Here is a 17,463-nt window from a genome sequence, read left to right as displayed (position 1 = left end):
TGATCTATTATCTAAATTTAGCAGAAGCAAGATTGTTTATATAAGAATTACAGTCAACAAACAGGAATTGATTTGTCCATAGTCAAATGTACCATCAAACTAGATTCCCCAACAGAAAAAGGAACTCGGATGCAAAGTTTACAATGGCTTGTGTCAATATCAATCATAAGTTGGATTTATGAAGCGTTGATTCTCAATCTACTTTAAAGGGAAAAGTGATAACATTTTGACTCTAAAGTTGTTTTTAAAAAATCACACTCGAAATGTATTTCAAGTAATTCACATGCATAGCACTTGATAGAGTTTGTAATTATCTTGTCTTTAGTACCTCCCAGCCTTAAGCGCTTGACTGACGCAGATCGTTACAATTGATTGAGGGCAGCCCAGTAATGGACGCGAGCCATGCTATGACAGGTTTTATCACCATGTAACGCTTACTTCTCTAGAGTTTGACATACTAATTGAAAGTTGGAAATCACTTGATTTGTTATGATATCCCACACAAGAAATTGGCCAAAAATCACGCCGCTTTAGTCCGCGTATTTTTAGGTAAGTAGGCCCACATTTACAGGTAATCGATTAAAAATTTCTGTTTTCTCGCTACCTTTTATCAAAACATCTTTTATTTGGATAACTCTTAACCACGTGTTTCGTATGAACGTTTGGAACATTCTTTCATTTGATGTGAAGGTGTGTGGATTTCTAAATTGTCCTGATTTTGATCTCATTACCAGGTTGCGAGATACATAGGATTTCCCATATTACAGTCTACCAGAGACATATATAACAGTTGTGTTAGATATGTCTCTGAGTCTACAGAGGATAAAAATTCTCTGACTATAGATACATTAGTGTACAGATGATTGTTTTTATAACAGTAACCACAAAAATGGCATTTCCACAAGATTGAATTTGTATAAACTGAAAAAGTAGTCAATTCAAAATTTTAGTCAGCAAATGTATCGATCAGAGCCTTTGAATGAAAAAATGTTCTTGTTTCACCCGAGTGAAGGTGTGTGTCATGTATTAACAGTAGGTCACTACGGCCAATGACCTAAGACATACAAAAAATGTTTGTCCAGCATCCATCTCTAATAGTATTACAAAAAGTCTCTGGAACTTTATGATCTTAGTTACACTTAAGGGTTTACCTTGGTGAGATGGTATGTGTCTGGTATCACTTTAACCCTTTTATCAACAACATCAAAATTAAAATAAAATAGGAGCGACCCAACACTAATTCATATCATTATCATTCAGATAGTGTAAACATTGTCTTTGTGCATGTAGTTTTGGATTCAGATTAATTCAAATTCATTGATTTCGTTCTATCATGGGTATAGTGTAAAACAAGAGATCATTTTATAAAGTAGGAATTGAAGCATGTCTGGCAAATTCAGTTTTGGCTAATTACATAATTATTCATTGTAAGAAATGATATCAAAATGGCTGGTTAAAATTAGGTTATAAAAGGTCACATGATGAACTCGGCTATTTCCGATCAAAACAGCGATGGGTGGTAGACACAACAGCGAGTGGTGACTAGCTTTAGTTTGATAATCTTGATCTAATTTTCTCAGAGAGTGTCACAGTTTTGTGAAGAGTATAATTTTAAGTATTACAATGCTTGCCCAAAATCAAATGCATGGGAAAAAATAACAAAATCTAACCAATTAATCGATTTAAAAAAAAAATCTTTTTATCATTGATTTTCTTGTTTGATATAATACGAAATATTAAATTTAATTTTTTATTTAACCTTTTAGGAATGCCTGGATTTCGTATTTGCAGCACATGCTTGGATATATATATATGTTCTTGCATATATACTCTAACATGGACACTGCCAAAGGCAAGTGCATGATTGTATATTGAAAAGACTGATATGCTGAAAATATTCATCGCACAATCGTGATCAGTAAGTAGGAAAGAACTGGGTCAGGATCAGTTTGATCAGGAATTGATTTATTCAGACTGATCAGGAAAGATCTGAGATGTTAGGTAAGCCTCTGTAAACTGGATGGAATTTAGTCAAACACTTGGCAAGCAAATGTGATTTTATAAAAGAAGGAGTGGATTAAATAAAACACTTGATGAACAGAAAGCTGTCCTATCTCACACTTTTCATGTTGATATTTGTTTCTTGACTCTAAATGAAGCTTTAGAGAAAGTCGGTCATAAGGATTTAGGAATGGCACTAAGTCTTGAAACACAAACACCACATCAGAAAGGGGATAAAACCTACAAATGTGATATCTGCGATAAATTGTTTAAATATTCATGTTTCCTCCAAAGACACATAATGACTCACACAAAGGAGAAACCATACAAGTGTGATATCTGTGGCAAGAGTTTTAGTGATCCGGATTTCCACCAGAGGCATGTAAGAACGCACACAGGGGAAAAGACGTATAAATGTGCTGTCTGCGATAAAATGTTCAGATATTCATGTCACCTTGAGAAACATTTCAGGACGCACACAGGAGAGAAGCCTTACAAATGTATTCTTTGTGAGAAAAGGTTCAACGAATCTGGAAACCTACAGAGACATTTGAGGACGCATGAAAAAGAGAAATTGTTTGAGTGTGACGTCTGTAATAAAAAGTTCCGTGTTGCAGACAGTCTTGAAAGACACTTCAGGACACACACAGGAGAGAAACATTTCAAATGTGATGTTTGTGGTAAGTGGTTTAGTCAAAGGGGTAACCTGCAGAGACACTTTCGGACTCACACCGGAGAAAAACCCTATAAGTGTGAGGTCTGTGGTAACAGATTTAATCACTCTCAAGTCCTACAGAAACACATGCGAACACACACAGGAGAAAAACCATTTACATGCGACCTTTGCCACAAAAGGTTTACTTTGTCTGATAGTCTGAAAAGACACATGAAGACGCACACAGGAGAGAAACGCCCCAAACCTCTCCGTGGGTTTAACGCAAATAGAGATGGAAAACCCTTCACATGTGACTACTGTGGACTGGAGTTCAGTGAGTCAACTGGCTTACAGTCACACATCATAACACACGCACTCGAGAAACCCTTCACGTGTAAATACTGCGGAGTAGCATATAGTGATTTCACTTTCTTACAGAGACACATCAGATCGCACGAAATTGAGAAACCCTACACATGTGGAATCTGTGGGAAGGGTTATACAGAATCAAGAAGTGTGAAAAAGCACATCAGGACTCATGCAGAAGTTGCTGGAAATCCATAAAAAAAATAATCAAAAGAGCTCATTGTGCCCATTGCCTTAGATGTAGCCTCGGGACAAAATAAATAGCATACATCCATAAAAAGGCAGACTTTGTGGTGTGGGATACAGACCAGGTTATCACAAATATCTACGGGTAAAATCTTGGCAAAACCATTAAACTGGGATGTTTTTGACGAAAAGGTAAGTTACAATATGTGTCGCGCACATTGTACAGTGATCCGAGGATGTGTCGCGGACATTGTACAGTGATCCGAGGATGTGTCGCGGACATTGATCTATTTAAACACAATCAGAGAAAAGGCAGTACAATCAGCTTACTAACTTCTCATTTTCACAACAGTATTGATACTTAAGTACCAAATGTATTTGTATGTTACCAAAACAGTGTGACATAGATACATTTTAATCTTTTACCCAACAATTTGATATTGATGAAATATTAAGAACCTTTCTACCTACTGACTATTTTAATGAAACAACTGCAGGCTACGTTGATTTTTAAGGGTTGGACAAAGTAATCTGAAGTGAAGATTTGAGGTATTGGTTCAACACTTCTTATTTAATCTGCTGTGCTCTGGTCCACATGTGATGGACCTTCCATATGTTGTTCACGGAGGTTTATATAGTCAACATTATACTTTAAAGGAGACACTGGAAAGGTTTAGTTGTGCCTCCTGTTTCGAGGATACGATTGTTAAACATAATAAAATTTGAAATTTTAATATCTTCCTTTTCTTCTACAAAACCTTTTTAAAATTCCTGATGCCTCCCCATCAGATACAAGGCATGTTACTATAGCTAAAGGTTTGGTGTTATTGACAAAAACTAACATTGATCATGAAGTACAAAAGTCAAGGGCACTATGAAATGGCCTGTGTAAGTTTAGCATTATGGAATGGCACCAATCAGTTATACACTATCTTTGAATTACATAGATATGCAAGTAGGGTTTAGAACAAAGTGATTTAGAACTTAATTATATTGTTGATGTTTTTAAATGTTATTTACCAAGTTGGACAGTAAAAAGATACCAAGGGTGTCAAAGTCCCGATGCTTTCACCAAGTCTTCATAAGAAGTCATGATTATACATCATGTATCTTGGTACGTTGTTAGGGGATATTTATTGCATGAATCGTGTAGAATTTGTGTTTTAACTAGTGATTACTGTGTATGTTAAGTAACTAGCCAGTTTTAAGTAGCAGAAATGTATACTTGTGTTTTTATTAAATTCATCCATAACTATAATGTATTGTGATTCTTTTGTCATGGTCATGTAATAATTTACCTGAATCCAATAGATGACTGAGCCCAATGTCTACTGAAATTAATCCCAATCTCTGATGACATTTAGACCAATCTCTGCTGACATTGAGACCAATCTCTGCTGACATTGAGACCAATTTCTGAGGTCATTTAGACCAATCTCTACTGACATTGAGACCAATCTGCTGACATTGAGACCAATCTCTGCTGACATTGAGACCAATCTCTGAGGTCATTTAGACCAATCTCTACTGACATTGAGACCAATCTGCTGACATTGAGACCAATCTCTGAGGTCATTTAGACCAATCTCTACTGACATTGAGACCAATCTCTGATGACATCGAGACCAATCTGCGCACATTGAGACCAATCTCTACTGACTTTGGTGCCAATCTGCTGACATTGAGACCAATCTCTACTGACATTGAGACCAACCTGCTGACATTGAGACCAGTCTGCGGACATTGGGGGAGACGCCACTTCCGGTCGAAAGGTAAACATTGGAAAATCTGAAGCGCTGAAGGAAATGAGTATTGTTGATGGCTTTTTGAAGAATGTATGTATTGAAAACTCCCTTGAAATCTTCATAAGGTAGTATAAAGCAAATATTGAATGCCTGGTGCTTTCCTGCTAATACACTAAGAGTAATTAACGTTTGTAGATGAGATTAATCAGTCGGGTAAAAAACAATATGGCGACCCGGCAGCTACGGCAGCGAAAAGAGGGAAAAGTAAAATAAATAGTCTAAGAAGAGGTAGTAGACCCAGTTCCCGGAAAAATTCGAGTGATAATTCCCCATTTGTGTCACCTGAAACTAGTGGCAATGAGCTGGAGGATGAAGGATGGAAATGCGAGCTGTGTTGGAATACTTTTAGTGATCTTAAAGCCAATGTCATGGAATGTGAGAAATGTAGCCTACACTTCTGTACAATATGTCTAAATAAGTCAGACACTGAGTATGAGGTCTTGAGTCACTCGGACTCGATGTGGTTTTTCACTCAATGCAGAGAGGATGTTTTGAAGAGTATAGCTATTGAGCTCAAAATTGAAGAGAAATGTAGGATAATTATGAATGAATATAAAGAGAGGATAACACATCTAGAAAAAGTTACATGTGATGAGAAACGTATCAGGGAAATTATCAGTGAGGAAAATAAAGACCAATCAAAGAGGCCCATTTCAGGTGAGGCTAGAGAAGAAGAGATAACAACAAATACTGCGGTTTGAGAACTGAATGAAAGGAAACAAATAGAAGCAAACATTATCATATATGGCAAAGGGGAACTTAACTCCGAAAATACAACAGAAAGGGTAAAGCATGATACTGATATCGTACACGAGGTTCTGAGAAACTGTAAAGTAGATACAGGATGCGTGCATAAAGTAAGGATAATAGGCAAATTTAAGGAGCCCACAGTGAATCCGAAACACAGGTGAGCAAGAGATCAATAATAGCTACATTCGAGGATATAGGAAAGAAAAAAAAGAGTTCTTCGGGAATATTCAGATGTTACAGTCAAATGAACAACTGAAAGACATTAGAGTCAGTAATGATCTTACAAAATCAGAAAGACATTAGAGTCAGTAATGATCTCACAAAATCAGAATGGGAAGAAAAAGCTGTGGCTAGAAGCGAAATCAAGATCATCGGGGGAAGAGAGATCTAAAGGGGCCACCAAGGGCCAGAAAAAGTGTCAAGGTTCACATAAGGGAGGAGTCAAAATAAAAATCCCCCAGAACAACGTATATAGTGTAAATAGTTGTTTAATTTATGAAAATTTGAAGTGTGTTTATACAAATGCGGATCAATTAACAAACAAACTATCTGAAATCAATATTAGAATAGATCAAATGAAACCTGATATTATAGGGATTACTGAAGTAAAGCCAAAAAACTAGGTTCAAACCAAGTCAGACTGAATTCTCGATGGAAGGATACACAACATTTGGGAAAAATATAGAGAACAATACCAGCAGAGGAATATTCATATACGTCAATAGTAACTTAAAAGCACAGATAAAGGAAATTAATATAGACTTTCTGGAACAACTATTCGTTGAGGTCAAAATTAACAACAGAGACAACTTGCTAATGGGACTAATGTACAGATCAGACGGTGGTTCAAGGGAAAACAACCAGAAGTTATGCAGCGTCTTTGATGGAATGTCAAGGCTGAAATATTCACACCTCTTGTTGATGGGAGATTTAAGTTACCCGGAGATAAATTGGGATATGTTAGATACTAAAAGTGATGGTACAAATTCTGATGAATTCAAATTCTTAGAATGTAAAAAGACAGTTTCCTATATCAACATGTATCTAAACTTACAAGATGAAGAGGAAACGATACCCCCATGTGTTAGACCTAGTGTTCACCAATAACGAAAATAAGATTTCAGATATCGAATATGAAAGCCCCTTCGAAAAAGTGACCATTGCGTGATAGCTTTGACGTATAATTGTTACACAAGAGTTAACAACCAAGAGAGAACTGTGAAACTATATAATAAAGCGAACTTTGAAGCAATGAATGCAGAGGTCAGGAAGGTGGATTCGGTCAAGAAAATCACAACGAACCCTATTAACAAGAATTGGGATGCTTTCCATGGAATCATAAAAGAAATAGAAGACAAACATGTACCTACTAAAACTATAACCAGCAGCAGACATACTGCCGGAGGCTATCCAATAGATATAAAAAAACATTAGGCTTGATAAAGAATAAGCATTCACTTGCAAAAAAGGAAATGCAATCAAGAGATCCTAAGTTACAGAAAGAATATAAACGGATAAGAAATTAAGTTAACAGAGAGACGAGGAAGATGAGGAAAAAAAATTGAAAGCGATCTTTCAGCAAAGGCTAAGACCAATCCAAAGGCTTTTTGGAGATACATAAAATCAAAATCTAAGACAAGATCAGGTATTGGAGATCTCTACATAAAAACCAAAAGGATAAAAATTCACAGAAGACTAGCGATGATCGAGAGAAAGCAAACATTCCAGCTAACTTCTTTCGAAGTGTCTTTGTTGAAGAAAGTGAAGGTTACGTATCAGAAGTGGAACAGAAAGAAGTAAAAGCGGAGATGATAAATTTGGAAGTAAAGGAAGAACCAGTAATTGAAATGCTACAACAACTAAGATTGACAATTTCCCCAGGTATAGATAACCTACACCGAGAGCATTGAAACAGATAGCAACATCGACAGCTACATCACTCACAATCATCTTCAACCAATTCTTAAGAATAGGTCAAATACCAGACGAATGGAAGAGGGCCCAAATTAGTGCCATATATAAGAGAGGCAGGTAACTACAGGCCTGTGAGCCCAACGTCGGTCATATGTAAATCAATGGAGAAGATAGTGAGGAACCATAAAATGTCACATATGAATGCCAATAATATGTTCACAACTAAGCAATTTGGTTTTCTACCGAAAGATCTATATCATTAAAAATGCTAGAGGTGATGGACAAGTGAACAGAAGCATTAGACAAAGGATTGTCTATAGATTGCATCTACTTAGATTATAAGAAGGCCTTTGACACAGTCCCCCAAAATAGAATCTCAACAAATTAAAGGCATATAAGTTTTCCAGTTAATTAATAGAATGGATAAATAGCTTTCTGAAATTGAGAGAACAGCGGGTAACTATAAACGGAAAACATTCAGAAGGTCAAATATGTTGTCAGGCATCCCACAAGGCTCGGTTCTCGGACCGATACTGTTTGTAATCTTTGTGAATGACCTGTCAGATACCGTAAAGTCATCTATATTCCTATTTGCTGATGACACTAAAATATTCAGGATTATTGACAAAGAAGAGGATAGCAGCTTACTACAAAAGGACCTGGATAACATGGTAAAATGGAGCAAGGACTGGTAAACCCCCAAAAATGCAAATACATGCACATTGGCAATCCCTCGATGAAAGAAACATCTTATTCACTCAATAACATAGTGCTGGCAAAAACGGAAAGCGAAAAAAGATATTGGAATAAAGGTAGACACTAAGCTTACATTCGAAGATCATATAAGTGAGAAGGTAATCAAAGCCAACTCAATGTTTGCTATGCTTAGGAGAACTTTCAATTTCATGAACAAAAAATCGTTTGTACAAAACCCTGGTCAGAACACACTTGGACTTAGCTAGTCCCGTTTGGTCACCTTTCAGAATCAAAGACGTTGAAAGAACTAGGGAGTGCAGAGAAGGGCGACAAAACAGCTTCCAGGATTAAAAAACTTAACTTATGAAGATAGACTTAAGGATCTAGGATTGCCAACTCTCGCATTTCGCAGGTTAAGAGGGGACATGATTGAGGCATACAAGAAAATGAGTGGTATATACAAAAAGGATACAAACAGCATTCTTACACCATGGAATAGTGTTACAAAAAGAAGTAGTTCAAGGACAAACTCAAACAAAATCTATCCACAAAGACCCCAAATTAGTTTTAGACAAAACATTTTCTCTCGGAGAGTATGGAAAGTTTGTAACAACCTACCGGAATATGTAATCAGCGCTCCAAACACGAACACATTCAAAAACCGTCTGGATAAATTATGGAAAAGCAGGAATTGCACTACAACTACAATGCTACACCAGGAAGTGACAGAACTATGAGCATAACTAACAACGAGTCCGGTGAAGAGGAAGAATAATTTCTGTACTGGAAAACAACTATAAGTAACTATAAGTAAGTAATATTAACAACAATCTCTACTGAAACTGAGACCAATCTCTACTGACATTGAGACCAATCTGCTGACATTGAGACCAATCTCTACTGACATTGAGACCAATCTGCTGACATTGAGACCAATCTCTACTGACATTGAATCTCTACTGACATTGAGACCAATCTCTACTGACATTAAGACCAACCTGCTGACATTGAGACCAATCTCTACTGACATTGAGACCAATCAATCTGCTGACATTGAGACCAATCTCTACTGACATTGAGACCAATCTGCTGACATTGAGACCAATCTCTACTGACATTGAGACCAATCTGCTGACATTGAGACCAATCTCTACTGACATTGAGACTAATCTCTGTTGACATTGAGACCAATCTCTGATGACATTGAGACCGATCTGATGACATTGAGACCAATCTCTACTGATTTCAGATGTTTCTTTTGCCTCAAATAAAACGAAAACATCGATAAATAACGCGTTATACCTGCCGTCATATTGTTGCACGATCATCGTATGTACCGGGCTTTTGTCACAATTATGGGTAAAGGGAGGTAATTCAAACATGCGCGGACACCATGCGCAATCTACACTCTTCCGCCCGCTTTGCACTGCAAACAGGCTGCAAACGCGGTTTGTGCTAATCATGCCAAGGAATCGATGTATTTTTAACAGGAAGTGGGAGGAACAATACAACTGGGTAAGGGAACTGAAAGGCGATCGATGTAAGACCCACTGTTTACGATGGTCAAAAGATATAGACCTCGGAAAGATGAGGGAATCGGCGTTGAAGAGTCACGCCAAATGATTAAAACATGCACACGCCAACGGAATGTTAAAAAAAAACAAACTAAGTTACCTAATATAAAAGTTGAAAAGAAAACTGAATCGGATATTCCCGCAGTCACGGATGACAAGACGACATAGTCACAGCACATTCCAGATGCTCCCCGACCGCCACCTACCGTAAGTGTCATATACGTCCTTGGTGTTGTTGAACATGGCATGGGTAATTTTATTACAAAATCCGAAGTGTTGAAAGCTGAGGTTTTGTGGACAATTCAATCAATTGTAAACAATAACTCATACAAGTCTAACGAAACCACCTCAGCACTTTTTAAGACGATGTTTCCCGATAGTAAAGTGGCCAGCATGTTTACATGTGGTGAAAGAAAAACGGTCTACATTTGTGTTTTTGGAGTAGCAGATCGTCTCAAAACAATTGTCAGCCAGAAAGTAACAGACAAATATGTAGTTATGTTTGATGAAAGTCTAAAGAAGCTACAAATGAAGCAGATGGATTTCCATTTGAAATCCTGGGACAAAGAGGGGATTATGGTGTAAACAAAATACTATGGATCACAATTTCTTGGACATGGCACAGCCACTGATATCGTTGGACATTATAACAAGGGTGTTAGCAGTCTTCCACAAAGGAACATTATCCAAATCTCCATGGATGGACCCAATGTGAATTGGAATTTTTATGATATGATAAAACAGAGAATGAAAGCTGACAATGATGTATCCCTGATCAACATAGGCTCTTGTGGTCTTCATGTAGTACACAACTCATTTAAGACAGGAATTGAAGCAACAACATGGGACTTATCTAGTACCCTGGCATCCTTATACTACCTATTTAAGGTAATTAATCTGTAATCATTAGAAAGTAAATTTAACTGAAATTCACATAAAAGTAAAGCATGATTAAATATATAAATATGTTTCAAACCATTATCAATAGTTTTAGTAGTCCATGTATCTATTGTAATTTTGGTAAATGCTCATTTTTGGAATGCATTTAATGTGTGGGTAATTCTGTGTTTATTTATTGTAGTTATGTGTTATTATTAAGTATTTACATTTTACAGGATAGTCCAGCCCGCAGGGAAGATTTCATAACAGTCACAGGTTCAGCTTTAGTGCCCTTGAAGTTTGTCTCGCACAGATAACGAAATAAATGTTTCAACTGAATGACATAGACAGTTTAATAACTTTATATACATTATTGTCAAATATTTGATCAAAAATTGTGACCACAGACCCATGATCATCTGTTTAACATTTCATTTTTTTAACACTATCAGAGCTTTTGACTTTTAGTTGATCCACTTTTATCTTGTAGGTGGGTGGAAAATGTTCCAGTGTGTGAGGGAGCCATCAAAGTATGGGACAGTGTTACTCTGTATGCAAAGAAAGCTGAGAAGAAGGAAGAGACAAAACCAACAAACAAATCTTATGGAATTATATTAGCAGCAGTGAAAGACAATCTTATCATTGCAAAGCTTCAGTTTTTCACTTCATGGCTTTACATCTATCATTTTTGGGAAATTACCAAACAAACAAACCAATGTCACCTTTCCTATACTAAGAACTCTTCAGTATTGTAAAAGAAATGTTGAGAATGGTTCTTAATCCCTAGAAATGTTGCCAGATAGCAATTTGTCTGGTTTGGATCTTGACAATAAGAGTTATCTCCCTTACACAAAAGTTGCAATTGGTTTCTCGACAGAAAAAGCATTGAAGGATGCAAAGTGTACAAGCCGTCAAGTCATGAAATTCCTTATCCAGTGCTGGAATTGTGTGCTTAAACTTGTGAAGAAACTTCTTGAAAAGAGTCCTCTGAATTACAGTCTTTGCTAAGAACATCAGCTGTTTGAACCCAAAAGAGATGGTTCACCACAACAGTGCATGTCCTATTAAACTGAAGAAACAGAGTGGATGAAAGAGAATGCGAGTTGTGTATCACACAATATAAAGACTTTCTGGAGGCTATCCCATCTATTGGAACAGACCTTTTCTCAAACTATGACCCATATTTGGATGTAGACAGGATAGATGTATTCCTAGGTACTAGGTATGGGAAAGAAGCAACAGTATAAAAACATATTTGAAGTGGTGAAAATGTTATTAATCCTGTCACATTGGCCGGCCCAAGTTGAAAGAGGATTCTCCATCAATAATAAAATTGAAGTGGAGAACATGAAGCAAGAAACACTAGTTGCCCAGTGTTTGATTTTTGACTATGTGAGTGAAGTGGGTGGGGTCTTAAATGTCCCTCTTACCAAAGAACTACTGTCCAGTGCTAGAGCAGCCAGACAGAAGTATGATTTATACATAGCAGAACAAAGAGACATGAAAAAACTGATCAACAGGAATGAAAGCGCAAGGCTTCGGAGGAAGAAGTAAACAATCTTAGAAAGAAACTAAAGCAACCTCAACAGGACCAGGAGTCACTGCTGAAATCAGCAGATACATTTTCTCAAAGAGCTGAGGAAGAAGACAATCTCACTCACTTGTCACATTCTAATTCCCTTCGCAGGAGTGCAAAGGAAAAGGTTGCACAGTGCAAAAACTGACTTGATTGAAAGAAAAGTGAATGCTCTTAAATACTGTTGATTTGGTATAGTATACCATATATAACAGTATAATACAGTTGAATATGAATGATGACTCTAAGTCACCTCTGACCTTTATTAAAATATCTGAAATCAGTATACATATTGTTATGTTTTCTGCATTTGTCATTGTAAAATGTACTTAATATTTCTGAACAAAAAGCCTTAAAAAAGTGAATAGGGCCTTGATCAGTTCTTGAATTTTATCTTGGAAAGTTTGTATGAACCATGTGGCATTAAGACCAATCTCTACTGACATTGAGACCAATCTCTACTGACAATGAGACCAATCTCTGATGACATTAAGACTAATCTCCTGACATTTAGACCAATCTCTACTGACATTGAGACCAATCTCTGATGACATTGAGACCAATCTCCACTGACATTGAGACCAATCTCTGATGACATTAAGAATAATCTCCTGAAATTTAGACCAATCTCTACTGTCATTGAGACCAATCTCTGATGACATTAAGACTAATCTCCTGACATTTAGACCAATCTCTACTGACATTGAGACCAATCTCTGATGACATTGAGACCAACCTCCACTGACATTGAAACCAATCTCTACTGACATTTAGACCAATCTCTACTGACATTGAGACCAATCTCTGATGACATTAAGACTAATCTCCTGACAATTAGACCAATCTCTACTGACATTGAGACCAATATCTGATGACATTAAGACCAATCTCCACTGACATTGAGACCAATATCTGATGACATTAAGACTAATCTCCTGACATTTAGACAAATCTCTACTGACATTGAGACCAATCTCTGATGACATTAAGACCAATCTCCACTGCCATTGAGACCAATGTGCTGACACTGAGACCAATCTCTGATGAAATTAAGATCAATCTGCTGCCATTGACACCAATCTCTACGGAATTTGAGACCAATCTTTGCTGACAATGAGACCAATCTGCTGACATGGGAACCAATCTCTGATGACAATGAGACCAATCTCTGATGACATTAAGATCAATATCTACTGACATCGAAACCAATCTCTGATGACATTGAGATGACAGTGAGACCAATCTCTGCTGACATTGAGACCAATCTCTACGGACATTAAGTCCTATCTTTGTCTACTAGGTGTCAGCTCAATGTTTTATCTTTGTCTACTAGTTGTCAGTTCCATGTTTGATCTTTGTCTACTAGTTGTCGGTTCCATGTTTTGTCTTTGTCTACTAGTTGTCAGCTCAATGTTTTATCTTTGTCTACTAGTTGTCAGTTCCATGTTCTATCTTTGTCTACTAGTTGTCAGCTAAGTGTTTTATCTTTGTCTACTAGTTGTCAGTTCCATGTTTTGTCTTTGTCTACTAGTTGTCAGTTCCATGTTTGATCTTTGTCTACTAGTTGTCAGCTCAATGTTTTATCTTTGTCTACTAGTTGTCAGTTCCATGTTCTATCTTTGTCTACTAGTTGTCAGCTCAGTGTTTTATCTTTGTCTATTAGTTGTCAGCTCAGTGTTTTATCTTTGTCTACTAGTTGTCATCTCTGTGTTTGATCTTTGTCTACTTGTTGTCAGCTCTGTGTTTTATCTTTGTCTACTAGTTGTCAGTTCCATGTTTGATCTTTGTCTACTAGTTGTCAGCTCGGTGTTTTATCTTTGTCTATTAGTTGTCAGCTCGGCATTTTATCTTTGCCTACTAGTTGTCCGTTCCATGTTTTGTCTTTGTCTACTAGTTGTCAGCTCTGTGTTTTATCTTTGTCTTCTAGTTGTCAGCTTGGTGTCTACTAGTTGTCAGCTTGGTGTTTTATCTTTGTCTACTAGTTGTCAGTTTCATGTTTTATCCTTGTCTACTAGTTGTCAGCTTGGTGTTTTATCTTTGTCTACTAGTTGTCAGCTCTGTGTTTTATCTTTGTATGCTAGTTGTCAGTTCTATTTCTTATGTTTGTCTTCTGGTTGTCAGTTTTATGATAAATTAATAAGGCCACCAGCAGATATCTTGATTATATGATCAAGCTAAAGATAAGAATGACCATACATATTTTTGTACTGACCATATACATGTCCCATGATTATGATGATCATTTTGGCAATTTTTGAGGAATAGAAGTTACAGACTGCAAATTATCAAAATTTGAAAATGTTGTCAACTAATAGCCATAAAGAATATGAAATCAAGATGGAGGCTGGGTAAGAAGTTGACTTCCAATGATAAGATAAATGGTGAGTTAATGAAATCATGTAAATTTTATTCCCCACTTTTCGTATCTTGATATTGGACTCTATGAAGATTCGTGTAACTTCATATGCTTCCTATGGCTGGATCTTCGTTGGAATCCCTGATCACATAAATGACATGGATAAAGTTTCTCTCCAGTATGTATCAACACATGCGACCTTAAACTTGTGGCTACCCTGAACATTTTATCACAAATATCACACTTGAAAGGTTTCTCTCCGGTATGGGTCCTATAGTGAACTTTTAAAGTTCCGGCATCACAGAAATCCTTATCACAGATATCACAACGGAATGGTTTTTCACCTGTATGGGTCCTGAGGTGAGCCTGAAGATTTCCCAATTGTGACATAACCTTACCACATATATAACATTTGAATTCTTTTGTCTCACCAGTGTGTGTTCTGATATGTGACTTCAGATTTCCTTTTTGAATGAATCCTTTTCCACAGAAATCACATGAGAATTCCTTTTCTCCTGTATGTATTTTCAAGTGTGTTTGAAGATGATCTTTCTTACTGAATCTTTTTCCACAGACATCACATTCATGTGGCTTCTCTCCGTCATGTCTCTTGATATGAATTTGAAGATAACGTTTTCGACTAAATCCTTTTCCACAGATTTCACAATCGTGTGGCGTTTCTCCAGTATGTATAGTGTTATGTCTGTCCAAGTGTTGAACACTAATAAACTTCTTACCACAAACATTACACTGGTATGGATTCTTATCTTTATGGAGCGACATGTCACAGCTTTTGGAACTTTCTCTTCTATGAGTACCAAGATGTGTCTGTAGGTTTGCATTTTGATTAAATCTTTTTCCACACACCTCACATTTATACTTCTTATCTCCTCTATGAACTGAAAGATGTCTATTTAGATGGAAAGCACTAATAAAGTCATTACCACAAACATCACATTTGTATGACCTCTCAACTGTATGTGTCAGATGGTGCATGCGCAAACTAGACGTGGAGCTGAAAAACTTTCCGCAATCCTCACATTCCCATGTTTTTTGTCCTGTATGTGTCATCAGGTGTACTTGTAGAATAGAATTTTGATTGAATCCTTTGCCACACACTCCACACATGTACGGTCTCTCCCCCGTGTGGATTTTCATATGTCGATGTAAATGATGTTTAAAACCAAATCCTTTACCACAGGTATCACACTGGTGTGGCTTCACGCCTGTATGTGCTTTGACATGTATAGAGAGATTGCTTCGACGTCTAAACTCCTTAGAACATACCTCACACTTATAGCTTTCGCTTCCCGCTTTATTTTTCATATCAAATGTAACAGCAAAATCCCCATCATGATCATCAACCTGGTCTGATGGTCTTTTTTCAGGTACATGTACATTCTGACTAATCTGCTCATGAAGTGCTTCATCAACCTTGTTTTCACTTGATTTTGGCTGGTAATCGATATCTATTGTATGTGTTCCATTGTTAGCATTTAATCCTGAAGGGTGAGTTACCTCCCCTTCTTCAACAACGGACATGTACATTATAGTGTCACCACTTCGACCTGCCATGTTTCTTCTTTTGTCTCATTTTTATGAGAAAAGTCAATTTGTGGAAGTCATATATGGCAAGTTTAACATTGACAATCATATTTTCATTTCAATTTCTTGTGCTGCTGAAAAATACAAAACTACATAAATACAAGTTAATGGTATATGGAACATATACGGAAGACTGAATTATACATTGATAATAGTCATATAAATAAAATGTGGAAGTGAAGGTTTCTCAACATCTAAGAACTTTATTATTGTGATGTCATAATCATCCTAGGACTACTGTGATTAACAGTGTTATTGTATAATCAGTGTATTTTGTAAACCAATCAGCTTATATCACATATAATATCATATGTGCGACAATATTATCTATGTGATTGAATACAGACTAATCAGTTTACAAAAATACTCATTTCACAAACATATATTGAAGTTTATAAAACATTTCCCCGGACCAGGACTGCTATCATATACATTTATGTACATGTATATACAAACAATATGTCTTGGGTATAAGTTGAGTTAGGTAAAAATATATTTATTAAATTTTGTGTTAGCTTATCAATAAACAATGCATCCTAATGATACAGATCCACGTGTGGTTTCACGCCGACTTAAGCTAAAAAAGATGGCTAATTTTTCAAAGTTTGATCGAAATTCCTAAAGGAATGAAACTACTAGAATACTTTAAAACAGGCAAACGTTTTTTTTCCCGAAAATAGTAACGGTGACCTAGACTCTAGCTATAACCCTGAATCTTCAACTCATCTGTGTATTAGGGTCCTTTATGTGAATGTGGAGTTTAATAATAAAAAAAGAATTCTTCGAAAACGGGGCTACCCAAAAGCTGGCAATACTAAACGACCATTAGCACTCACTGGGTATACTTATATTATATAGGGCTTAATTCTCAACGATAAGCATACATGCCAGTCCTGTGCTTAAAGCGAGTAAAATATCCACGGTTTCATGGTGCTCTCTGTAAGTATGGTGTTACGTGTGTGCTTTTTAAAAAGTTATACCTGTTGACAGATGTATTTTCGACACATTGATTCGATCTGCTTGCACCAAGCGCTTGTATCGCGCGGAGGGATGCTGCTACAAGACTGATCTGGATTGCGTTACGTCGGCCTCGCACTCTA

The 17,463-nt window shown here is 36.7% G+C and overlaps 2 protein-coding genes across 2 annotated transcripts; one reads left to right on the top strand and one right to left on the bottom strand.

Moving 5' to 3' along the window:
* Positions 1 to 406: 406 nt before the first annotated feature.
* LOC132557842 (zinc finger protein 235-like) lies at positions 407 to 4,449 on the top strand. Its single transcript, XM_060222369.1, has 2 exons — positions 407 to 549; positions 1,767 to 4,449. The coding sequence occupies exon 2, from the start codon at positions 2,192 to 2,194 to the stop codon at positions 3,218 to 3,220; it is 1,029 nt and encodes a 342-aa protein (XP_060078352.1). The 5' UTR covers positions 407 to 549; positions 1,767 to 2,191; the 3' UTR covers positions 3,221 to 4,449.
* Positions 4,450 to 14,821: 10,372 nt separating this feature from the next.
* Positions 14,822 to 16,411, bottom strand: LOC132557840 (zinc finger protein OZF-like). Its single transcript, XM_060222367.1, has one exon. The coding sequence runs from the start codon at positions 16,331 to 16,333 to the stop codon at positions 14,843 to 14,845; it is 1,491 nt and encodes a 496-aa protein (XP_060078350.1). The 5' UTR covers positions 16,334 to 16,411; the 3' UTR covers positions 14,822 to 14,842.
* Between the last annotated feature and the right edge of the window lie 1,052 nt (positions 16,412 to 17,463).

Source organism: Ylistrum balloti, unplaced genomic scaffold (assembly GCF_031769215.1).
Source record: "Ylistrum balloti isolate Yb309-2 unplaced genomic scaffold, AGI_CSIRO_Ybal_v1 Utg370732, whole genome shotgun sequence".
In the NCBI taxonomy this organism is placed as follows: domain Eukaryota; kingdom Metazoa; phylum Mollusca; class Bivalvia; order Pectinida; family Pectinidae; genus Ylistrum; species Ylistrum balloti.
The sequence above is the reverse complement of the archived record's forward strand: the minus strand, read 5'-3'. Positions and strand labels throughout refer to the sequence as shown.